Source organism: Poecile atricapillus, chromosome 6 (assembly GCF_030490865.1).
Source record: "Poecile atricapillus isolate bPoeAtr1 chromosome 6, bPoeAtr1.hap1, whole genome shotgun sequence".
NCBI classification, from domain to species: Eukaryota; Metazoa; Chordata; class Aves; order Passeriformes; family Paridae; genus Poecile; species Poecile atricapillus.
In genome coordinates, this window is record NC_081254.1 from 26,788,297 (window position 1) to 26,813,467 (window position 25,171).

Below are 25,171 nucleotides of genomic sequence, written 5' to 3' on the forward strand. Positions count from 1 at the left end.
CTCTGTCAAGAGCTTCCAGCCAAGAGTTGGGTGGGTCATGTTTTTGCAGTACTGTGTAAACACCAGGTAAATTCATAGGTAAATGGAGTAAACACAGCTAAACACTTAATACCAACCTGAACAGGATCTTTTCCTAGAGTCATTACCCATCAGTGAATACTGATGACAGTATTTCCTCTACTCTAGATGTAGCACACTAAACTCATGCACCCAACATGTGGCACCATTGTTCTATATTCCCAATCCCAAACAATCTGTAATCTCACGGGGTGGGGCATACGGGCGTTGCTCTAATTAAGCACAATGATAATGCATAGGATGACTTTTTCATGTGTTATGTTCCTGTTAAATCTTACTGGAATCTCACCTGGCAAATGATCTAAAATCTCAAACTTTCTGTTGTTCTTGTGCAACTCATCTGTTAACATGTCTGTACAACAGAGCATGAGTAATTTAAAGAAGGGACCATCCTTGAGATTGAAGGAAATACCCTGTGAACTTGGAGACATGCCATCGCAAAGCTCCAGAGTATGTGAGATCCAACCCTCTAAATACATTTGCAGCAGAAATTCTATTCGCAATTTTGCTGTTGCACTCAGGAGTCCATTTTTAACATATTTAAAAATTAAAATATTTGTGATATTAAATTACCTGAAGTTTAAAAAAAAACAAACTCAAAACCCAAAAAAGGGGCAGATTTTAAAAAATGCATTCAAACTGCCTCAATACTTGGGATATCGTTCAATGGGGTTTTTTTTGGTAGATGGTTACAAAAGATAGTACACCACCACATAATGTAAATTCCCACATTTGCTAATGAAAATATTATTTCTAAATAAATTTCACCCACAGATAAAATGTTATACAAGGTATACCCTGAAGGCCCCAAGTTTGCAGATTTCCCAACACAACTTCTTGTAGATGGGCTTTGAATGCTTTGATACATATTAGTGTAGGAGAGTAAAAGGTTGCTACCAACCCTGTCAAATCCTCTTTGAAGTGTGTGAATCTGTGAAAACTCATGGTCAAAATGGCAGCAACTGCTAACGTGTTATCACACCTACAACACTCAGTCCTTACTCACCTCTCAGATCAATACTGTCTCTGGTCTCAATAGAGACGGGAGTTACAGAAGGTGAAGAGCATTCTCATCTGTAGCTGACAGGAGGAACCAAGCAGGAAATTAATGCAGTTCTGACACACGAGCTAAGGGCATGATCCAGCGAGAGCATGTGGGTGCCTGTACCCCACGTGCAGCTCTCAGCACAGCTGCGTGAGGCATTGATGCACAGCTCAGGGCCATTCGGCTGTGGGCACTGACAGAGGAACCACTGGGACATCATCCCTAAGGGCTGGGAGCTGCCATTATGGCTTCCACAGCTCATTTTGTCCTGACAGTTATCGTTGAAAAACATTTTGTACAAATCAGTTTTGAGAAAAGTAAATCCACATGGGGAAGCCAGGTGTGCAGCTGATAGAGACAGGAAGATCGCTCTTGATTCAGCAGCGCCTTTGAGCATCAGGGAACTCTCTAATCCTGGACTGCACAGTGCAGCTACAGCTGGGATTGCTCCTTGTCACAGTCATAAATTTCTTCATTTTCTTTTCCTTCCCACAACCATGACAGTGCTGCTTGGGTCACACACCTCCCACTGCGTCCCTTAGTTACACTTTCGCCCCTCATGAAAGGAGACAGTTCCTGGGATAAAAGCTTTTGCAGCTTGAGGTGGAGAGCTGGGGTTCCCTTGGCTGTGACAAAAGGGCCTACTCTACTACCCATGGTGGGGAACGCTCCATGCTGAGGCAGAGCCCTCACACCTGGCACAGGGACACTTGCAGGAACACTGTCTCAGGGTCTTCAGCTAGGCCAGGGAAGGTTTAGGCTGGTCACTAGGAAAAATTTCCTCATGGAAATGCTGATTGGAATTGGAACAGACTGGCCAGGGAGGTCCTGGAGCCACCAGCCCTGGAAGTGCTTCAGACTGAACATGGCACTTGGTGCCTTGGTCATAGGTTGAATTCGATGATCTTAGGTCTTTTCCAGCCTGATTCTATGATTCTGTGAGTGGCCCAGACCCCAGCCATGGGGTGGCGGGGCCCACACTTTCCTAAGGGACACAGCACCGCCTGGCATGCCCAGACGCAACAGGAAAGTATACGAGGTCCCTGGGGTCCCCGGGGATGCCCCGCGTTTCCTGCTCGCACGATCGGGACAGGGATCGGGATAGGAATCGGGAATGAGGACCTCGACCTCCCTCACGCTCTGCGCCCGCCCCTCAGCCCCACAGCGCTTCCCAGAGCGCGCAGGCGCGAACAGCTCGCACCGGCCGGGCTGGCGCGGCGCGCAGGCGCGGGGCCGCCCGGCCCGCCCCTGTCCCGGCAGCGGGAGGTTGAAGCGCCTGAGGGGAGCGAGGCAGGGAAGGGAGGCTCTGCAAGGTTTTTTCCTCTTTCACCCTGTCTTGGGGGGTTTGTGTTCCCCGAGGGGCCTCCTTTCGCTCCTCAGCCCTGCGGGTTGGTGCTGTTGCTGCGGTTTTGGGGTGCAGCACCTCAAAACGAGCTCCACGGGACTGTGGCCTTGCTTATGGGCTGCCCAGCCTTCGTCCTGCTTCTCTGCGGGTGGAAGACTAGCAAGGCAAAAGCTGTGTTGAGTGTTAATAGAGCCTTTTGTTGTTGAGACTGTAAAAGGAGTGCGTACCATTATATAACGTAGCTATAAGCAGGAAAACTGAGGACGTAGTTACAGACGTACCCAAAGTGCAAAAGTCAAGTAAGTACTGAAAAGCAAAACTGTCTTTTCCCCTTCTAACTCAAATTTTCTTTACTTGCTGGACAGAATTTTTTCTGTGGTGAACAGTATTACTGCTTGAGAATGCCAAGGATTCTTAGCCTAAGATACAGGAAAAGGATTTCAGAAGTGTAGGAGATCTGTGTGAATGTGCTGCCAAGTAACAGCATTAGCAGACCAGTGAAAAAAGTGTTGGCTGTGGTCATTTGAGAACGAATTTGCATTAGAAAGTAAAGGCAGAGAATCCTAGGATTGGGTTTTTTAAAGGTATCTTAGACTTGAAATGATTTTGCTCCTTGGAAAGACTTATTACGTATTTGTGACATACAGTATACATAAAAACGATGTAGCTTTTTCTAGGCTCTTGCTTACAACAAGAAATAATGGTATTAAGCTTCCATTATACTTAATCGATGCTATGAGCTTCCAGATTAATTGATAGATTGCTAAAATACCCAATTAACTAGACTCTACTAAGGCTTGGGGTTTCTTAATAGAGTACCGTATGTTCAGTTTTGAACAGCTGGGGGGGAATGTTGACTTCTAAGATAAATGAGGACCACCATCCTTTGGTATCAAGCCAGGAAGACCAGGGTTGCTCAGCTGTTGAGGCTTTGGCATACGGAAGCTTTGACAGTTTTCATCTGTGAAGAGGAAGCCCCTTGTGCCAGCCCTCTGTTGCCTAGTTTTGGTTTGCAGGATTTTATTCTTGAGAGGCTTCTGTTTCAAAACTCCAAATTGCAATTTGCAGGTGAGTGGAGGTGTAGCTGTCGATTTTCCAGCTGCATTCTGGTCATTAGTAGATGGTTCACAATTGCTAAATGAAGTTAAACATTGCCAAATCGATTTGAAGTTGGTTCGTGCTGGGAGGTGTGACTTAACCATTTTAATTAAGGTGCCTTTCTGAGTGAGCTTGGGATGCTTCCTGTTAATCAAAACTTCCACCTGTGTGAGTAATTACTTTTTTAAGCAGCATCCCCAGAAGGATCAAATGAGACTGGATAATTTTCAGAGACCTGGATACCCAATTATATTGTTCTACAGAAAATATAAAGTTTTTATACTTGTGGACAACAAAAATCTTCCTGGCTCCACAGAGCTTTTGGAGTGAGGGAAAAATAATATATAAAATGGGTAGTAAAAGACTTTATGGCAGTTAGTAATGTCATGCATCCTCTTGAAGAAAAGCTGTTCACAAAGCAAGATGCTACGTAGCACATAAAACAGTTGTGTAACTTATGCAGTTGTCGTTTATGAACATGCCAATTAGAAAATAAGCTTTAGAATTTCATATTAGAGCATTTTACTAATTTCTGCAGCCACATGGCTCATTCTAATCAGGTGACAATGACACCATAATTCATTCTGTCATTTAACAGAGACTGCTATTCATCTCAAGATGGAAGAGTCAGTGCTGGATAAATTGCCATCTTTGTGCAATACTCCAAAGGATTCTGGAGCAGCACCTGCACAGGGGACTAGTTCAGCAAAGCAGGTATGAAAAATTACTACTTTTCTGATAATGTTTCTTCATAGTAACAAAAATGCTTGTGAAATCATCAAGGAGTCAGAAAGCCACTGAGATACTGCTAGATAGAAGGTTAGAGACAGGTCCTTATACCTGTAGCTATGAGGCTGTGCAGGTAAGGAACGTGCCTGGTATACTTTGCTCTGAAGATGCAGATATTTGCTGTGAATAAAAAGTGATGGAGCAACACAATCCAAATGCTATATTAATAAATTCAAATATTAAATAGGGTGTGTGGTGGATTTTTTGCTTGTTTGTTTTAACCTGTCATCTTCAGTTTTCTCAAATCCTGGTTTTCTGGGTTGCTGCGCATGCAGGATGACTTTCTGTGATTTCTGCCTCCAGTGGAACAAAGTACAATACTTTCAGTTTCTATATTCTCCATAGTGCTGAGCTCTGCTTTGGTCTTATTCCAGCATGTGAAATGGTGATACTGTCACACTCAGCATCCAGATCTATACAGGGCAGGCCTGGTTTGAAAGTATTCTGTAATTAATCCATCACTCTCGTATTTTAGTGCATTTCTAGAAATAAATATGTTAGACACAGATTATAAAACAGTTATTTTGATGAAAAAATCCTTTTAGATGCTTGTGAAGTATCTTGAAGCATGAACAGGTCAACATTATACAGGTATTTCTAATATGCTCTAGAATACAGATGTTTTGTGTTCTAAAACAGATGTATAGGATGGCACAGCAGGAAAAATAACTCTTACCTCCATTAAGCTAGAGAGGAAATTTATAAAATAAAATTAGCCAAGTTGAAATATGCTATATTTCTTTTACACAAAGACTAGATGAATAAGCTTACCTCAGTAGAATACAGGATTTTGTCCAAGAAAATGTGGAGCTACATTTTTGCATGTCTTGCAGCTGTGTGTGCAAATACATGTGAAAGGAAGAAGTTAACTTTGTTCAAGTTTTTGAAGGCTATACAGAGAATTAGGAAGTCTAGCTTTAGAATGATAGTTTAGTATATTACATATTCTGTATAAATAATAATGATGGCTAAACAGTTGTTTGAGATTTGATAAAAATATAAGATTATCCTGACCCACCTGGGATTTTTGGGTTTATTTATTTTATTTTTTAGCAAATGAGTGCAGCTCTGAGGGAACGATTACGGAAAACAAGACGTTCATTTAATGCCAATTTTACAGTGGCAAAGCGCCTCAAAATAGACACAGAAGAAAAAGACTCTGCTGGTGCTGACACAGGGTGCTTGCCAGAGACAAGTACAGACTGTTCCAGATTACAAGATGGTTCTCAAAACCTGGAAGGAAATGGCACTGGACACACATGTTTCAAAAGTTCCTCACAGGAGAGTGATCCCTGTGGATCAGCAGAGAATTCAGATGTGCCACAGGCTGATCTTGGTCAGCAGCAGTCCCTGGAAGAAAAAGTAAAGCTGGTGAAACAAGTGCAAGAGAAGGAAGAGCTACTGCGTAGGCTCAAACTGGTGAAGATGTATCGGTCCAAGGTGAGGCAATACTTACTGTAAGTACTTACTCAATATAAGTATTTTTAGTGTGGTGTTTGTGTGTTGTCTCAGTTTAAGGCATTTTATAAGAATATCTGCAGGGTATGAAAACCCCCTTATGTCAGCAGACTCTTTCTTTTGATGACTCTTTGTTCCAATTTCAGAACAACCTGTCTGAGCTGCAGGCTTTGATAGTGAAGTGGAGAAGTAGCACCCAGCTGATGCTGTATGAGCTGCAGTCAGCCTTTTCTGCAGATGGCAAGAAAGTGAGTCTCACTGAGCTCATCGATACTTTCGGCCTAGAAGACCAATTACTGCACTACAGCAGAACAGAAGAAGATTTTGTAGATATGTAATCTACAGCTGTAGAGCTTCCTTTGCACAGACAGAAAAGCAGAAAAGACTGAATAAATTCTGATTGTGTCAGAAGTGTTGGTCAGACAATGGACTTCATGCTTTGGGGTTAGGAGGCTTTCTCCAGAGATACTTGTAAAGCTGTGAACATACATACAGTAGGCACTGTAAAATAAATTACTTATGGAAAAAAAATCAAACTTGGTGATGTTTTGGAGAATCTGGCTTAATGACTTGGTCAGTGATTTTTTATTTAATAAAAATAAAGTCATAGTTTAACAGGTAGAAAGCAGTTCATTTTTGATTAGTCTCTGCATGGTCAGATGGGGAAGAGTTCAGTTTGTTTGTAGATACACCCATTTTACAAATGTCTTCTGGTGCCAGTCAGCCAATGAAGGCTAATGACAGCATTGTGTGAGTTAAGTGAAGATAACTAGTTCTCATGATGTTAATATTCCAGAGCTGAGATAAGATGTTCTCACTGGCTTTAACTCTGACTGAGGGAAATGTGCCATAATGCAGTGCTTTCAGGTGCTGGTCCAGACAATCTCCTCAGGGCTGCTGCCTCACAAGCTTTCTGCCACATCCTGAGGTAATAGAAAGGAAGGCAAGAAAATTGAAACCAACTTTCTACTCATCTACTACATGTGAGAGCCAAGGTGTTTTCTCTCTTCAAATAAATAAGAAAAACAAGGCCTTGTTTAATGGAATTGCTTCAAACACAGCATCATAAAGCTGAATAAATTTTTACCATTTCATTTATTCTCCAATGCCTTTATTCTCAAATGTCTTTTTAAAAAAAAAAAAATATTTAACTTGAAATTGCTTCTTTTCTTATCATGGTGACTTCTGTTTTTTCTTTTCCCTAAAATCACTGCTGTTCAAGTGTAACAATACATAAATCTGACTACAACTTGCCCTGCTAGGAATCTTGTTTTCTTACTGGTTATGCCCTACCTCTTTTGTGTCCAGCTATTCTATCCTGTTTCCTTAATAAGGGGATAATTTCTTAGATAGCTCAAGAGAAAGAAAATCAAAGATGATACAGAACCTTTTAACCATTGGTAAGGCACATTAGGCTTCAGCCTGTACCTATAACTTGCTCTAAAGAATACTGACTGTTGCTGTCCAGGGAGAATTAATGCAGAACAACCTTTATTGCAAATCCCATTTTGAATATTAAAGCACCATTTCTTTGCCTTTTTAGGCTTGTGCAAAAAGATGATGGTGCCTGTTGAAGGGACCAGTTATCTTCCCTGAGGTCCTTGGCACTTTTGGAAAGGTGCTGCTTCTAGGGCAGTTTTAGCAGAAAGGCAAAAAGTCTTGTAATAAGTGAGATGTAATTAGAATCCTTACAACTCCCAGTTACAGATGGCAAAGCAAAAAAAGATACGTACAGGATCACAACTGAAATAGTTTTTTCTTACAAATGTAGAGTTTTAAGCTATTAAACCTATTGTTGCTCTCACAATGAAATGGGTTTAGATGCCATGTGAATTTATGAAAGAAGAATTGACACACACCATGGAGCAGGGAAATAAAAAGCAGGGAGAATGCCTGAGTAGGTAGATTGGGCTCTAGCAGTAGTTAACTTTATCACAGGTTCTTTATTTTTCTTAGCTGTCGTGGAGAGAGCTAGCAGGAGAATACACTGCATCTCAGTGTAAAGGGGTGAGAGATGCCACCAACTATTTCAGATGCTTCCAAACCTGGTTTTCCTGTGATTCTGCCTGTGGCAGCTGACACAGCTCCTGCTGGCTGTGGGTGATTATACTATGATAAGGCACAGCTGCCTTTGGGACGGGGCCAGGTCCCATGTCAAGACAAAGCATCCTTACATCTGCTCAGAAACCTACACCTGTGCCACCACAAGGATAAATTATTATGTCAAATCCACAGACATGAATTGTAGCAGATGCCCATTCATAGATTTCTTTACCTTTAAAAAGTTTACAATTGCATATTGCAAACAATGGACATACAAATATACCTGTTCTTCTATCAGTCTACAAGAAATTGTATCCTTTTTCTGTAATGAGCTATATTGTTTATATAATAAAACAAGTAGAAATAGATCTCATGAACTGAAATATAATGGGATTAAGACCAGGTGTAAAAAATACAAAGTAGACAACCATGCATCTTTCAAATGAAAGTTTTTTTTTAAAGGAATCACAGAAGAAACAATTTGTGGAAAGAAAAGTTCAGGGAGAAGAATCAGCTGTCAAAGCTTTTTTCCTTAGATAAGACCATGGTATTCATCTACCTAGACTCTGATTTGTAAGTAATATGGGGTGTTATTGGTTCCCAGCTTTCAACTTCAGACTGAAGAATTTCAAGCTGTTTTTCCTGTTCCCTTATAAGGTTCCGTAGATATTTCTGCTTCAAAATCTCTTGGTAACGCTGCCTTGTCTTCTTTTCCAAAATATCCCGTGTGTCTGCAGAAAACAAAGTATTAGTATTAGCCTGTGTTCATAGGGGATGCATAGCCTTTATTTATATAGGACCTGTCCTGGGGTTATTCCAAGTCCTGTATAAAATAGGCAAGCATTTTAAAAATTACTCACAGTTAAGCTTCAGAGCCTTTATAGTACTGAATAAAGCAAAATATTTCAAAAAGGCACTGGGCATGCTTTCTTTAGCTTCTAGCAAGTACCCACTGTTTTGAAAATCTGTAACTGTTTTCCACTAGTGGAAATATCTCTATAAGTTTTCCAACAAGTGAATACTATTCTTAGCTCCACATTACTTCCTTTGTTCTCTTGGAAGGGTGGAAAGAAGCCCATTGAACAGCTCTCAGAAAAAATGAAAGCATGTTGCCTAATGAAGTTATTAATGACTGTGATATTTTAACTTGAACAGTTTCATGAATTCAGTCAATTAACTCTGGTTAAGAGCCACAAGAGTCTCCAGGTAACTCTTCAGTAACCATGTTAAGTTTTGGCAGGAAGGACTCTGCTCACTGTGCACATATTGTAACAGGCATTCCTTGCCCCTCAGCTGATGGTGGGGAACAGCACTGTCCAGCCTTGGAAAGTGAATTTTCTGAACATTCAGTATCAGAATCAGAAGAATTTTCTGAACATTCTTTGCTTGTGCCTTAAAGTACATCACTGGACTCACCAGCTGCCTTGAAGATGTGCATCCTTTCTGACACGGAGACAAGCATTTCCTTCAGCTGCAGGCTGAGCTCGTAGTTGGCTTGCTCTTTTAGACGAATGTACTTCTTCAGCTCTCTGACTTTTTTCTGATGGTTTTTCACATTCTTCTTGTGCAACTGTCCATTTTGAGATGATTAAAGCAAATATATGGGGTCTTACAAAAACTGTACAGACAAACTGATGACAAAAAGCTGTAATTTTAGGCACTGTGCTGTAGCCTGATAAACTTTCATGTATGTTGATTTGACTCGTAGCACATTGTAAGCTTTACTTTGTAGCACATTGTAAGCTTTACTTTGTAAAGTATCTTTCACACATGGGTATCTCAGTTTATGGAGCTCTAATTTAAGGAGCAGTCAAGAAATAAAGAGGTTTAGGTCAGGAAGAGAGATATAGTAAAGATAAAACATGAAAGGCAAAGGGAGAAAAGGAAGTCAATGGAAATCAGTGAGTTAAGGACATGCTCTTGGCTGCAAGGAGCTGCTGAAGCTGAGGGATGGGCTGTAAAGGGACAAGATAAATACTAAAGCTTGAAGAGGAAGAGAAAGCTGATGCCAACTAGCATAACTTGGAGAAAATCCAGAGAAATCACTTAAAAACAAGGACAGTCATAATTTGAATGAGGTAGCCAGCAAACTAGATTGTTGTGTCTCTTATTTTGAATAACGAGGACAGGGATACTTTGAACAGGCTGGTGCTCTTGGAGAGAAACATTAAACAGTGAAGACTGAAAGAATGCTTCATTAGAAATGGAAGAGTGACTTTTATAAGCAGTGCTGTGTAAGAAATGATTAGCAGATTTGCATTCAGATGTTCAAGATAGAAAATTATTTAATTACAGTAACAGAGCAAGTGGATAGGCTTCATCTCTGCAGCAATCCATGTGTGATGACTGCTTCCAAGCACTAGAGAACTGCTGCTGTAGACAGCACAGCTCAAGTTGAGGAAATTATTGAAAGCCAGATGGTCAAATACATGATATATCTATATCTACATCTATATCTGTATCTATCTGTGTGTGCTATTATGGGTGTACTCCCACAGTCCTTGAGTTAGCATGCCTGTATCAATTGCACTTATTCTTTCAAACACCTCTTGCTAATGAAGGCAAGGAGCTGCATTTAAACTAAGGATGTGTCTCTCAGTTATGGTGGTTCCCTTGGATTTACCTTATCCATGACACCAAGGCTCTCCTCCATCCCTGCTAAGTGCTGAGTGATGTGGGTGTCGTAGTTATGCGCCGTTAAGAACTGAAGAAATAAAATCATAAGGAAATTATCTTATGCCTGTTCATTCTCAACAATTCCACCCTTCTATGAAGAAAATAATACTATGTGAAACTCAAAAACATAGACTTCTGCAGTGGTAAAGCTTACTAGTGATCATAAATGGACCTTGTAAGGATACGCTTGGATGCTGTGTGAGTACTAGACTGCAGCTGTTAAAAAGGATGTTATCTATTATATATTTATAATGGAAACAAGGGCCAAACAAGTATGGTGAGGCTGTCAAAAAACCCAAGCTATGCTTTTGCTTATAACAATCTAAGCTAACATAGCTGGAGGCCTAAGACATTCTGTCTTTAGGCTAGAGAGGAAAATTATTATTTTCTGTCTAGTAGCTTCTGAATAATTCTTACTTCTTTTATGGTTCTGTCTGCATAGTAATTGACATATCAGAGAATTTATTGATTTTTTTTCCTTGAGCTACTGGCACTGCTAATAAAATACCTCTTTATCAAATGACAAATGGTAAACTCCACAATGTTTTATGGAACTATAACAGGCAGTAGGCAGGTTTCTGTAGATGTAGATTCATCCTTCCAGAGTTCTCTCCCACCAAAGTGACAGTCAGAATTCTGTGGACTGCTCTAGTTACAGGAGGAGAAACAGGAAAGACCCACAAGGGGTTCCTTGCCTACAGGATTAAACTTCTTTCATTCACTCAATGCTTCATTAACAGCCCTTATTCCAAATGGTCTCTGTCCTTGCCCACACACATTTATCTAAGCCATCTTCCTTTCCATTCCTGTTGTTGGGGTATTTGTTACCTTGTCTTTCCCCCTAACCCCATACTTCTAATCAAAAAGTGACATAAGACAATTCCCTCAGGGCATTCAAATTCTGATTAAACTGGTAAATGGCTTTACTATGTGCAGTTTAACTCTCTCTGAAGGGTAAGAATTCTGCTCATCAGTTTAATGAACTGCGCTAACGGCAACACTGGTGATAAATTTGCCACAATAATTTTTCAGTGTGTTGTCACATCACCTCTTTGGAAAGCTGTTCTGGTGATTGGCGTTAGTTATCAAAGCCCTGTGGCTCTGATTCAGTACAAGCATTTTGTAGAGCAGCAATACAAATGAAGATTAAGCAAAACATATGTTATTAATTTTCTTCTAATCTTTTGATTGAATTGCAATATTCTTACATCCTGTCCAAAACTTTCCCTTTTCTCTGTGCTTTATAGCTGTCCCCACTGCTGTATCTCCAGCTTACTCATCCTTCAACATCCCTTACTCCAAACCTTTATGCCACCTACATCATCACCATAAGACTACAAGATTTCCCTACAGTCTTCAACATCCCATACTGCAATACCCTCAGGCTTTCCCTGCAACCTTTCCTCTTCCTCCTTTCTTCTTCCAGTGGTATTCTTGGCTGTGTGCCACAACCATTACCTCTTTTTCCTGGCCTGTTCAAAGCTATGTAGGTGCTGACATGCTGGCCGGCTGCCCCCTCCTGCCTGCCGGGCATGGCAAACAATTCCCTGTTCTGCTGCTGGGCCAGCAAATGGCAGGGAGAGGGTGGGACTCGGCGAGGCTCCCGTAGGAACGCTCAGTCTCCATGTAGAGCAAAGTTACGGTATTTCTGTGCAATACCAGATGGGGGCACCTCAGACCTTCCACTTAAAAAGGACTGTGCTCGAGTAAAGAGATCTGTTTCTTGTGGCTGCAAAATCCTGATTCCTTATTCAATGCAAATTTTGAAACACTAAGAGTTACGGCTAATTTTGCCTTAATTTAGACTGTAACATCCCAAAGAATTTCATCACTGCTCAATCTCATGAGTAAGACTTCCCTTTGAAAGCTGAATTGTTGACCTATTAGGAATCACGTTTCTCTGGTAATAAGAGATTTATGAGGTATAAATATAAGCAATCTTTCTTAGAGGTATAGGCAGCATAATTTTCTGCAGTTAAAATATAAATCAGAAAAAGCAACTCACTAGCTGGCAATCTTTTGAAATAGGAAGAATTACAATATCCCGAGCCTTCTCTTTCAGATCTTGTATATGCATTTTCATTTTCTTGTGTTCCCATTCCAGCTGTATTATCCCTTTAGAGAAGTCTTTAAATTCTACCATGGCAGTAATTTTTTTTTCTCCTTGAGCCTAAAAAATAGATCAATCTTAATTAACACACTTTACAGATTATGGAATAATTGTTTGCAACAAGATGGGCAAGTTTCCAAAGTTATAATTTTAGTCAATTAAACATGCTATACTGCAGTCTTCTTCCAGACTTTGCTCCAGATGGTTATCTTTTAAGGAAGTTCATTCTCTTTCATGCTCTTTGTCACAGCCTTAGATCATAGAAATAGATTAAGAAAGTGACAACTAACCTCTCCCTCCATCTTATATAAGAATGGAATGGCATTTTAGGTCTACAAGGTAAAGCTTGCTCTGTTTAAGGTATTTTGCAGATGTTACTGAAGGCTTTGTGCAGTAGCAGTAAAAGATAATTTTTGTACAGCTAGAATGCCTAAAAAAAGAACATTTCACGAGGCTATAAAAAACTGTTTTAAGTATCATCACCAATTTCACCTTACATAAAAAACTGTATTAATTTTTACATTTAATGGGAGCCACTATTCAAATGCTTCTTAACATGACTGCAAATTTGCCTCGAGGGAATTTTTGGACTGGTGCCCATGATATTAACATTTTCTAGTTACAATACATGTGTAAGTGATGGTGTGTCTAAAGACTGTCACCATTTCATTGATCTGAATTGTATTGATCGAACATCAAGAAAGCAGTCTACACTGCAATCTTTACATCATGAGAAGAGACATCAGAGAATTCTTAATAGCTTCTAGATTACAATTGAGCCTGCTGGTGTGTTGTAATGAACTGAAACTAGATGTCAAACTGGAGAAAAAAGCTGAGCCCCTGAAGGACAATACATTTGTTTAGAAAGCTTAAATTTCTTCCAGATAATGTAAATTACCGCAATAGAGCAATTCAGTTCTTCAACAACACTCCTATCAATGAGAACAGCATCACTGTAATCTGGAATCCGAGTACTTTCCAATTCCACCTGTCCTTGTTTTAGCAAAAACTGGACAGTTAAATTCTGCTGAAGCTTCATCTTCTCCTCCTTCAGCCTAAGATGGCAGAAAACAAAAACAGCATTTAATGATTTCAACAGGATTACATAAATTCTCCCGTGATTCTCAGTGTTTATATTTATTACTGGTAGGTGGTGTGTTCATGTAGGGCTTACCATTGACTGACTCTGTCTTCTGTTTGCTGCTAAAGTGACTACAAAATCTGAAACTTATAATATATGTATACATAAAGTTTTCAAGCACTGGATTCAGTTTAACATACTCTAGCAGATGTTCTGAGGGAAAATGTTATTACTGAAAAGAAATCTTAATGATAATTGAAAAGAAGACAGAAGAGACTTCCAGCCAGGGCCCATTTTCCTGTATATTTTACTTTGGAATTTATTCTTGGATGATAATGAATGTGAAAATTATGTTATGTAGATGAAAAAAATGAAATATTGCAGGTCCAAGCAGCAATGAAATCTAGATAAAAGAGTGCTGGAGAACAGAGGTGTATAATTCTGTTTGTAACTTTTGGTGCTGTGTTGGTGGAGTCTTAAAGGTCAGCTAAACATAGGAAAAGACACAAAATTACCAAGTGAGCTCTTGGAAAGTGTTCTCTAATTCTGACTTCATCTTCTCATTTTCATCCACTCTTCTCTGGAGACAGGCCTGCATTTCTGACAGTGCTAGGGACTTCCATTTCACCTAGGCAAACAACATTGTGACATTCCCAACTTCTTCAACTTTGTCAGCATGTCAGGGCAAGCCTCTCCAGGACAGAGAAGACAAGTTCTTAAGAAGATATCTGTCTATATAAATATGCAGCCCAGTATTTTGAGAATCTCAGTACAGCATATGAGACATAAAAGTTACAATCCTTATACTCTGCTCAGGATATTATTTGTTCATATATGCATAGTTTATTCACGTGAAGGGACATCATATATGCTTCTCTTCTGGTCAAATTTCATGTACATCTGTCTCTGGATAATTCAGATTTATTCATGATTTTATAATGAACAAATACATCTCCAGAAACACCTTTTGTTAAGAATTACTCTTTATATTCTAGAAAAATACTGGAATGAATTGGTGCAAGCGTAGAATGCTTATGGGAGAGGATGACTTCAACAGATAATGGGAATCAAATACCTTATAGGTTTTTTTCGTATGGATAGAGAAAAGGAAAATTATATTCTTTTCTTTTTAATGAAAATGTAACAAGGCCACAATCATTCTGATCAAATCCCTCCATATTAATATGCTAAGTTTTCCTCTGAAGAACTACAGCTAGAACTAGAGAACAGGTTTCCCTGTTATTCTGAATTGAATGTAGCCGGAACAAACTTTCAAAGGCCAAAGGAGTTTATGTATCCCGCATTGTTATTTCACCACTAGCTTGACACTACGTGATAACTCCACTAAAGTTTAAGACTCAAAAATATCAAGAAGTATATGGGCAAAATAAAGAATTTTACATACCAGCTCCTCACTCTTCCTTTTATTTCGTCTAGCTAGACAAAAACGTTCCCACACAGACTGGTCTAAGCCACTAGGCCTGTGCTCAGGACTATCCAGTTCATCCATGGCTTTCATTAAAAGGGAAAGTGCACCTTGGTAATCCTCAGGTGATTCCGTCACATAGGGGTTAGCTGTGTTAAGGAGAGTTTCTGTCCTTGGGGTCCTAGTGCACACAAACAGCACAGACAGGATGTACTTTGTATTTTCTTTTGCACAGAAGAAGGTCACAAAAAACTAAGAATGTTTCATACTCTCAATCTCTTGCAAAAACCAAATAGATAAGACTATACAAAATAAGGATATTGTCTTGGAACCTGATGATTGTTTAGATTGCATTTAAAATAGATTTTGTGAATAAGGAAATGTATATCAAAAATAGGAATTGTTTGTGTGATGGAAAATTAGCTATTGTTAACTATCCAATAAAAAGCAGGCAATATAATTTAGACTATTAGAATAAATAGTATTCTCATTCTTGACTCACAAGAAATATTAGTATTTAAACACTGGAATTGGAGGGGATCTTACTCTGGTCGATGTTCGTAAAGTTGAAAAAGTTCCTCAAGGAGATTGGAAGGTACATCAGCAAACTGCTTCATAAAACCATGTTCCAGGATCTAGGGTCGGGGAAGAAAGCCTTCTTGTTACCATAATATTGCTTTTAAAAAAAAGCATCAACCTGTCCATATCCTAGAAATATAGAATACAGTGCTTTTCCAAGTGCTCCCAAACATCACAGGAATCTGCACTGTTTCATCAGCTCTTCTATGCACATACTGTCCTTTAGTGCCTCATTTCATTGATCAGTGAGTTGGCCAGAACTCTTGCTTACAGAGAAGTACGTTCTTCTCATTATGAAGATACAACATTAACTTTTAACTTCTGAAACTCCTTGTGTTTCCCAGAGTCTCACCTTCTCTTCATGTAATGCATCTTTATAGGGCCCTTTGTAAGCCTCAACACCATATTTTGTAGTCAGGACTTTCCTTGCACCCTTGACCTGTAGTAAAACCAAAAGATTTTGGGAATGAAACAGCCAGCAGGAGCAGAGAATGTTTATTCACATACAGTGATGAACCTGACACCTTATTTCTAGATATAACCTTGTGAGCTATTTTAAGTAACCATATAGTGCCTTCTTCAGGGGTCACTTGAAGGTACTAGAAGATGAAGAGCTGTGAAGTTAAGCTAACCGCTGCTTAAGAATGTAACAGGTTTGAGAAAAAAATGCTTACAAGCCTTTTGAAACACTGAATGTAACCACATATGTTGATACGTTTTTTCTATAGAGATTTCTTTTTAATTTCATGTCATGTCAGGTAAGACCAGTCAAAAAATCTCAAATGTTGTTCAGTGGAGAGTTCTTAACTTTAGAGTGCAATTTCCCCATTGTCATGGCAGAGTTCTGCTATGTGTCAGGATACTAAAATCATGTTTTATAGAGGCTATTAAATGTTAATACTCTGCTGGGGAGACAGTTCTGTTGTATTTGATGGTTTCCAGGGACCAAAAGTTGTACCAATGGGATCATTTAGAAAATGAAGAAAAAAAACAACAACTTGAAAATCGTATGCTGGTATACACTTGGTCTCAGATGGCTTTAAAATTAGTCCAGCCAATTCAGCGGTGGGGGTTAGATGCCTGTTGGGAATCCCTCCCTGCAGCTCCCAAGAGGCTGCTGGCAGCTCCAAACACACAGTGCTCTGCACAGGCTGAGGAGGAGATCTGACATGTGGAGGCAGCAGTACATTATCTGTGGAGTCATGAACAGCTCCATGAAGAAAAAGTAGCCAAATGGGATAATATTGTCCCAAAAGCCAGAACCAACCTGCAGACTACCACAGTAAGAGACTTGCATTAAAACCTAGACCTACCACTGTACTTTCAGCTTGATACCAGGTACTAAAGAATATTATATGTAGCAAACAAATAGCAGCATGTCCTTCTGAATGGATGAAGTTTTACCAAAGAACTCTAGGTGAACTTAGCTGAGTACCTATTAAGATAACCAGAGGTATTTGTAATGTTTGTCACCTGTACAAAAAAAACAACAGTGACCCTGTAAATTGTCAGAAAGTCCTTTACAGCAAGATTTTGGTTTGGAAAGAGCAAACTTCACATGAAACTGTACTGTAAACATTGCATTACTCCTAACAACAGCTTTCCAAATGATAAATTACTTTTTCTTTCTTTTTCTTCATAAGGAATTTATGAAGTCCAGCTTCTCTGGTGTCCAACTCTTCATCCAACAGTAAAGTGTAAATGAGATTGGCTATCTTGAGTTCTTCCTGTGAGATGATTGTAATAAAAAAAAAGTTAATATTTCTGCTGCACAGAGGCAGAGATGAAAAATTAATGCTTTTTGCAATACCTGGTAGACGACCATCTCTGATTTCACTTTCTTTTCAAAGAGTTTGCGGACAATCTCATCAAAATTTTGTGTTGTTTCCTTGATGGAAGCTTCAAGTTTGTTCCATTCATTTCTCAGAAACTGGGGAAGGGAAGGACAAGAGCAGCAATATTACATCTGGAGGAACAAATAATTTCTGATGTCTCTCTCTCTCTCTCTCTATATATATATATATCCATATATATGAGATGGTGGAGAATGCACAATATGGAACTGTATAATTCAGCCAAAAGGCCACAGAAATTACTTGTTTGGAAAGAGAGTTCTGCCAGTCTACAAAGGTATGTTGTTCCAATACCACTTTGAAGAATAAATATAATTGTATTATTTGTGTATGGCATCAGCAACTCTGAGAATGAATCTGAAAAACACATTTTAGAAATACTGGTACATTTGTGAAAGAAAGTTACTTACTTAGGATATCACAGCTTTTAATAGTTTTTGACCATAGTAATTATTATGAGTGAAGATTGCCTAATTCTGTCTAAGATAGTATTTATTTAATATGCCACATAATCTTTGATGATAATTTATTCTTATTTTATCCTATTTATTAGTATTCATTTTTAGAAGTTGCTTCTGAGAAAGACTGGAAGCTCTGGTTATGAGCACTGTGAACAAACGCATCTTTTCCTCATTTTAATTTACCTGTCTGTAGTCTTCTTTTTCTTCATTCAGTTCCTTGACATTTTTCTCATATTCTTCAAATATTTTCTTTTCTTCTTCAGTCCAAAGATCCTCAGGTCTGGATATAAAAGAAGGTGGAGGAATATCCTGGAATAAAAAGCAATATTAAGTCTATATCAGCACACTAACAAACTACAGCATGCACTAAATTTAACAAAAGGTATTTCTTCATAAGGAACAAGCCTTAAGTCAAAGTAACATATATATTCTGTTGCTCTGATCTGTTACTTGCACCAGTAATTTTAGTGTATATATATTGTGCTAGACTCACTAGCTTACAGAAATTCACTAGGATTTGGTACTCAAATACTACTATCAGTACAAGATACACCACATTTTCTGTTTATACACAGGCAGTAAGAATATTGTGGTCTTTTTTGTGTACGCTGTCTTGTGGACTCTATCTGGTCATAATGCAATTGTACAGTTCTCCAGCCTTCTTCTGTCACTAAGATTGGAGATATTTGCTGGTTGCATTTCACATTGCAGAAGGGCATGGCAGAAACACATCTCACCATTTTCAAAATGTCTTCCCTCCTGATTTCCAGCACTCCACCCATCATGTCATCAAGAGCACGCAGTCTTTCATTGTCCTGGGAAGAACCACAAAAAATACTTGAAGGTAGAAAAGGAAGTGTAGCAATTGCAAGTTTTGGGGATAGTAACAGTGTTCACCTCTGGATTATTCAGCATGTCACTAGCAGGTTGATGCATTTTGGGGATGTGTGTGAAACAAGCCAAAAGTTTCATTTTTTTCTGGTAAATAGATACTCATATGCCAGATAATTTACTAAAACTGCCATTTTGGCAGTTTTGTAAAGAACACAGGCATAGGTTACCCCTGGCCAACTGACAAGCTGTGATGATGGAAGCTGTAATTGTGCATCTATTTTGGGGCCAGAACCATCTTAGTTTTTTTTACAGATGCATTTTAAAGCCAGAGGAAAGCATTACAGTCTTCTAGTCTGAACAATGGACAACAGAGGCTGCTGAATCAACAAACACAATCAATCAAGCCCAAACCTCTTGATTGAGGAGTAGCATGAATTTGGACATGTATCTAGTTCCCAGCCACCTGATAAGATATTTTAAATTGCCCCTAAGCACACGTTTAAAAACTATGAGTCTAATACTCTATCTTTTCTCCCTCCAGCTGACCTATGTAGCTCTTACTGTAAACAATAATAAGGAAAAGACACATATCATCATTACCTACCAGTTTAAATTTATTCTCCCATACTACATTACTGCAATGTTTCAGTGCTGCATTACATAAGCCTAAACAGAGACAATGGCCTGTAAAATGGATACATCTTTAATTACCGTAGCAGCAAGGCGTCTTTCCATTTCAAGCCTAGCCAGCAATTCTGCTTGCTCCTTCTCCTCTTGAGTCATGTATTTCTCAGCTTTAATCTGAAGGCAGGAAATGAAGTTCGAATCAGGATTCTTTTCTCCAAATGTGATCACAGGGACTAAACCCCTTTGGAAAAATGGTGGTCTTGGTTTTGGCTGGGATGGAGTTAATTTTCTTCCAATTATCTGGTGTACAGTGCATCCCACAGCCTGGGGATTGGTGTGTTGGTGGTGAGCAGTTGTTTTTCTTGAGTTTTATTTGTTTATATTTATATTATTTTTCTGTTAGTTATATTTTGATTATGTTTTAATTGCATTAATTACATTATGACTATCATTGTTGTCATTATTATTATATTTTATTCCAGTTATGAAACTGTTCTAATCTCAACCCACGAGTTTTCTCACTTATACCTTTCCAGCTGTTTCCCTCACTCTGGTGAGATGAGGCAGTGAGTGAGCAGCTGTGTAGTGCATAGTTGCTGTCTGGGGTTAAACCATGACAATGGTGTAACACAAATTCTCAATGCTTGCTGTATCTGTGCTCTATGACAATATTCCTCAAGATGAAAATTCTCCTTTTGAACAGCTACGGAAACTACATTTAAATAGCCTAAAATACAAACCACCATCACTTTTGTCAATATCAGTTGTGTTTTGTATAAGCCTTTTCTTACAGTGGGATAACATAGACTGGTGAGAGAGCAAAGGTAAATGGGAAGAGATTGATCACATGAGCAGATAAGATCAGTGGAATATATTGCATAAGAACTATGGTGTTTCTTTGTATATAATTAATTGAATTTATAAGTACATTACTAAGTATGCTTTAATACTTAGATTTTTCATTTAAAACTACTTTGTTTCAAAATGGCACTCAGAGAAAACAGAAAAATCCTTAACTATGGAAGCAATTCCTGAAAGCCCGATTTGAATGTCAGGAACAATGAATTTAATTTATGGGCCTTTTGGAAACTTTTAACAGCAATAAATTGAGTTGGTATACATTTTTTCACTTCAGATTGACTTATTAAGGCTTTTCTCCTTAAAAAGGAAAGGAAAGAAAATTAACCAAAAAGATGATTTTAAGTATACAGACACATCTGCTTGAACACAATGTTTGGAAATGACAAGAATTAGAGAGCTGGGTTTGAATGGGTGAAATACAAAGATGCACTTTTCAGACACCTCTGAATCCTGAACAGTGAGTGCTCGCTCTGGCATCTCATCATCTGTAAGGACTGGCTCCCACACTTCCTCTTGAAGTTCAAGCTGTTCCAAGATTTCTTGGATCTTCATGTTTCTTTCTTTCACTCGTGCTATCTCCTGCTCCTTTTTTTGTACAACTATGTCAAATTCCTCATTAAAAGCAGTTTTCACTTTGTAAATGATGTCCTGGAATACCGAAAAAGGAAACAGCAGTACTGTTCAGGTCACATCCACCTGTGTTTATACACTACTCCTCAAGCCATCAGCATCATGAATGTGTGTATTTGTGTGTCTGACAAGAAGATAAACTGGTAAACCCTTTTTGTGAAAATCCTAAGCATAGAGTTCAACCTTTGTTAAATGAACTTAGGCAGATGATCTCTTTTTTCTTTTTTTTTTCCCTAGAAAAATTTTTATTAATTTTCTTCTACACATTTGGTATTTAAGAGTCTGAAAGAAACATGCTGCTGCCACAGCTAGATAAAAATTTAGGCTGTCCTCTATTTGCTTTTTTTTTTTAAACAAATAAACATTGGAAACTGACTTTTTAAGAACATCAGACCTTATAATCCTCTTAAAAAGCATGTATTCTTAGTGAATAAAATCTTTTAGCATAAAGAATTGATCTCAACAAAGAAAATAGAACTTTAGAGAGGGTAAAGCATATGTCTCTCTTACCGTGTCAATTTACTAAAATGCACCATGAAAAGGATACAGATACCCTGAAAATGGATAACCAATTTCATGAAATCTTGTTCTTCCAAACCCAAGCTGGCAAATCAACAGCACTATGTGCATTTATCAGCTTTTGTCTCAGTTACTCAGAGACTGGTGCAACTCTCCATTGTTTAGTGTCAGTATGTCCAAAATAGTCACAGTGGCTGTGACTGCTGTAAAAACCAACAGATTCAAGAGTGTCACTGCAGTAAGAGAGATTTCAGAAGATATCACCTTCAATAATATTATCTGATTGAGTTTCTGCTCCTTGGTATGTAAGTCACATTGATGGTATAGGACAGACGTGTCCCCACCATACTGAGAGCTCAGGCTTCCACTTAGGCAGTGAGGTACACCATCATCATCCACTTCTGCTGCCTTCTCTCCCTCTTCCTCAGATAAAGCAGTCTCAGAGTCAACCTCAAGATTTGTCTCCTGAGCCTGCAGATCAGAAACATATCAACTGTGTTAAGTTTGTACATGATCCAGTGGCACACGAAGAAAAAATTTCTGGAGTTTATATTCTTCAATTAAGCTCAGTGATCAAAATAATATCAGTTGAAATGATTATATGTGGAATATTGGGTCCATTTGTAGGTTCCCCAGTACAACACTGGGATTACTGAATTAAGTTCAGTGATAGGCCACAAATACCAGGAAAGATTTTAAACATTTTATATGTGAGGACATACTGAAAGAACTGGAATTGTTTACCCTTGGGAAGGAGAAGGCTTGGGGGGTTATTTTTCCTGTGAGGGTTGTCAAAATGAGAAAAGGTAGCCCAGAGAGTTTATGGATTCAATCACCATGGAAATATTCCAAGCCTCCCTGGACATAGCCCTGAGTAAATGCTCCAGGAATGCAGGAATAGATAACTTCCAAAGGGCTTGTCTAACCTCAGATATTCTGTGATTATTTAAGATTAGTACTTTTTTTAATAACGTTTTACCTTTATTTATGTTTTTAAATTTTTTTTTGGCCAACTTCTACAGCAAGAAAATAGGCCTTAGGAATGTAACTAGATAAAGAAGTGATAAGATGCCAGCACAGAAGATCATGATCTGTACCTTAAGATCAGCTGTCCCAGTCTTCTTTAACTGGAGAACTTTCTTCAAAGTTTCCAGCTCTTCTTTACTACGTTCCTTCAGTGGATAATTACTCACTTGACAATCCATGTGGAAGCACTGCTCAAATTAATTAAAAAACCCAAAGTAAGAAGTTTTTCAGAGTGCTTCTATCAGTTCATTTGTTCAATACCTGAATGCTAAACAGTTATAGACTGCTTAAAATCAGGAATAAAATGGAGGATAAATTAGTACAGACAATGTATTTAATAGTTTTAAAAAATAATCTACAGGTGTGGTCTCTTTATCCATCCTTGTCCACAGAATTAAACCAGAACTAGTTTGTTTTGTTTTTTTTTTTTGTAAAATGACTTGGTCTTTCACTACCCGTGGGATAATCCAGTATCATCAATTTGACTCATCTCTCTCCATTTAAAGTAGGCAAAATCAGGGTTAAATTTTGCCTTTATGTTCTCTGTAGCAGAAGTCATACGTCTTGACAAAGAAAAATAGTATTTACTTCTCCTTTTAGCAATAGTGTGTAAATACATTGTCTGAGATCAAGGAATTAAAGAGTTGCCTACCTGCTTATCAGCACTATTTTCCACCTTAGAAAGTAAAATTCACCAGGCTCAGACAAAATTAACAGAATAAAAGATATCCCTGAGCCTTGGAAAGTAGTTTTTCCCACACCATAAGCAAATCAGAAATGTGTTATTTTGTCTCTGTACCTTAAGGAATAAATAAATTACTGCAGAAAATGTCTTAGAAAGCAGAGGTTACCTTAACTGCACGTCCTTTTACACACATGACATCCCAGCACTCATATTTGATTAAATCCTGCAAATAGCAGTGGAATAAATTCTCCATCTCAATCTCCCTTCTTGCCTTTCAAGACACAGAAAAGAAAAGGATGTGGTGCAAAGTAACAATATTTGGACAATTTCCACTGAATTACTGAAAAAAGACTAACAAATGAAATGAATTATCCAATATTTCCTCATCTTAGACTACCACCGCTATCTTCTTCAAAAAGTATCTGCATAGTACTGAAGGCATCATTTTCCATGTGAAGAAAAGCATCCTAGGACTTAAGCAACATGCCCAAGGCCACAGTGTGAGATTTACAGTATCTGGCATAAATCATACTCCAATTTGCCTTGTCTGCATCAGCAGTTTCACCTGCTTCAAAAAGTGACTTTAAATACGTTTCTGTTTTTCTGCTTCTCAGAATTGGACAGCAAATTTGAGATAATCCTCTGTTATTTATTTATTTTTCTCCTTTCCACTGATAGTTTTACAATGTTCCCCCATTCTGCCATACCCTGGCCACGTCTTCTTCAGCCTCTGCTTGCACTCGTTCCTGTTCCTCTAAATCCAGGTTGAACTCCCAGTACTCGAGTTTCTCAATGTCTGGTACCTGCTCATTTTCATGCATCATTTTCTGAATCTGGTTGGGTTTTTTTTTTAATATAAGGAATAAAAAGTAATTTGAATGTGAATAGAGGAAATGCTATTTTTAAAACCATACAACTTGGTATCAAAGAAAATTATTTTAATTACCTGCACTTTTAACTGCCTTATAGGAAGAAACAGAAGAAAAAGGAGAGGACAGTCTTTTGTATAATGGAAGGTTGTTACACAGGCAGAAATTAGCCTGCTAAGGGAACAGATAGTTCAGGTATGAAGGTGGTACAAAATATCCATTTGGAGCAAAGGAAACTGGGAAGCAGACAGTAGCTCCTGGCAGTTTCAGCACTGGTCCCTGAAGAAACACATCTCTTTAATACCTGTCTGCTCAGAGTTCATGACAAAAATGTAACTGAGCACTAGAGCTCACAGCCATAAAATAAGTGTTCCTTTAAACAAAATGGGGAAGCTGAGCCATTACCCTTATAAGAAACTCACAGTTTCACGCAGCTTTTTCATTCCCATTTGCAGCTCTTCCTTCTGGTTAGCAAACCTCTGAGTGTCTTCTCTCATAACCTGACACACAACAAATGCATTGTTGAAAGGCAAAAACAAAACGCAAGAGAAAAAAAAAATACTGAAGCAATCAAAAGGACTATTATCTGTACAGAAAATAAAAAGCCAGAGGGGTTAATAACTGAAACAGACACCGCCCTAATTCAATAGAATGATTCTCAGAATTGCACAAGAGAAAACAGATTTTATAGCCAGGTCACACTGTAAACTGGTTGTACAGTAATGGTGCTTGAAAAAAAGAAAATACTAAAGAAAGACATAATTGCAAGTGCAATGCTTATAGACACATTGAACTGCATACAGCCTATTCCCAGATTTTTTCAATCCTTAGATTTTTCATTGTTGAAAATTTTCATTGTTTTCATTTTTCATTGAGTAACCTGCTTGGTTTCTGGTAATAAACTTTTGTACAACTTTTTGACATTTAGTATAAAAAAAACCTTTTAGGTTTCTAAAAGAAGAGAATTTGAAAGGCTTTTTTCCCCTTTGTTTTCTTTTGCTTACTCCTTGTGTAGAGGTGGTGTTTTGGTTTTCAGAGCTCCTATTGTGCTAGGCACCTTCTCTGATGTACTTATAAC

General features: G+C 38.4%; 2 protein-coding genes across 3 annotated transcripts in view; one reads left to right on the plus strand and one right to left on the minus strand.

The window, feature by feature from the left end:
* Positions 1 to 2,366: 2,366 nt before the first annotated feature.
* SFR1 (SWI5 dependent homologous recombination repair protein 1) lies at positions 2,367 to 6,907 on the plus strand. 2 transcript variants are annotated; one of them, XM_058841597.1, is made up of 4 exons: positions 2,367 to 2,767; positions 4,165 to 4,280; positions 5,409 to 5,795; positions 5,960 to 6,907. In XM_058841597.1, exons 2-4 carry the CDS (start codon positions 4,185 to 4,187, stop codon positions 6,149 to 6,151), a joined length of 675 nt encoding a protein of 224 aa, XP_058697580.1. In that variant the 5' UTR covers positions 2,367 to 2,767; positions 4,165 to 4,184; the 3' UTR covers positions 6,152 to 6,907. The 2 variants fall into 2 exon arrangements, with proteins under 2 accessions (XP_058697580.1, XP_058697579.1); XM_058841596.1 differs by lacking the exon at positions 2,367 to 2,767 and adding an exon at positions 3,338 to 3,536.
* Positions 6,908 to 8,345: 1,438 nt separating this feature from the next.
* The window catches only part of CFAP43 (cilia and flagella associated protein 43), a 42,160-nt gene continuing 25,334 nt past the window's right edge, over positions 8,346 to 25,171 (minus strand). The window contains exons 20-39 of the mRNA XM_058841600.1: positions 24,516 to 24,593; positions 23,932 to 24,057; positions 23,391 to 23,495; positions 22,611 to 22,727; positions 21,778 to 21,984; positions 20,806 to 21,012; positions 19,588 to 19,677; positions 18,780 to 18,857; positions 18,226 to 18,351; positions 17,539 to 17,658; positions 17,348 to 17,455; positions 16,081 to 16,167; positions 15,696 to 15,784; positions 15,129 to 15,330; positions 14,239 to 14,351; positions 13,541 to 13,697; positions 12,538 to 12,702; positions 10,480 to 10,560; positions 9,273 to 9,426; positions 8,346 to 8,587 (exon numbers count right to left, since the gene is read on the minus strand). Coding sequence (XP_058697583.1) covers positions 8,412 to 8,587; positions 9,273 to 9,426; positions 10,480 to 10,560; positions 12,538 to 12,702; positions 13,541 to 13,697; positions 14,239 to 14,351; positions 15,129 to 15,330; positions 15,696 to 15,784; positions 16,081 to 16,167; positions 17,348 to 17,455; positions 17,539 to 17,658; positions 18,226 to 18,351; positions 18,780 to 18,857; positions 19,588 to 19,677; positions 20,806 to 21,012; positions 21,778 to 21,984; positions 22,611 to 22,727; positions 23,391 to 23,495; positions 23,932 to 24,057; positions 24,516 to 24,593 — 2,586 coding nt within the window. The 3' untranslated portion in view covers positions 8,346 to 8,411. The remainder of the gene's footprint in view (positions 8,588 to 9,272; positions 9,427 to 10,479; positions 10,561 to 12,537; positions 12,703 to 13,540; positions 13,698 to 14,238; positions 14,352 to 15,128; positions 15,331 to 15,695; positions 15,785 to 16,080; positions 16,168 to 17,347; positions 17,456 to 17,538; positions 17,659 to 18,225; positions 18,352 to 18,779; positions 18,858 to 19,587; positions 19,678 to 20,805; positions 21,013 to 21,777; positions 21,985 to 22,610; positions 22,728 to 23,390; positions 23,496 to 23,931; positions 24,058 to 24,515; positions 24,594 to 25,171) is intronic.

What these genes read in the sequence shown, in the direction of transcription:
- SFR1 (XM_058841596.1), top strand. Translation starts at nt 3,338, where the DNA reads ATGAGGACCACCATCCTTTGGTATCAAGCCAGGAAGACCAGGGTTGCT. An exon ending in CTCCAAATTGCAATTTGCAG is followed by an intron (nt 3,537 to 4,164) that starts GTGAGTGGAGGT and finishes GTCATTTAACAG; the next exon opens with AGACTGCTATTCATCTCAAG. An exon ending in GGACTAGTTCAGCAAAGCAG is followed by an intron (nt 4,281 to 5,408) that starts GTATGAAAAATT and finishes TTTATTTTTTAG; the next exon opens with CAAATGAGTGCAGCTCTGAG.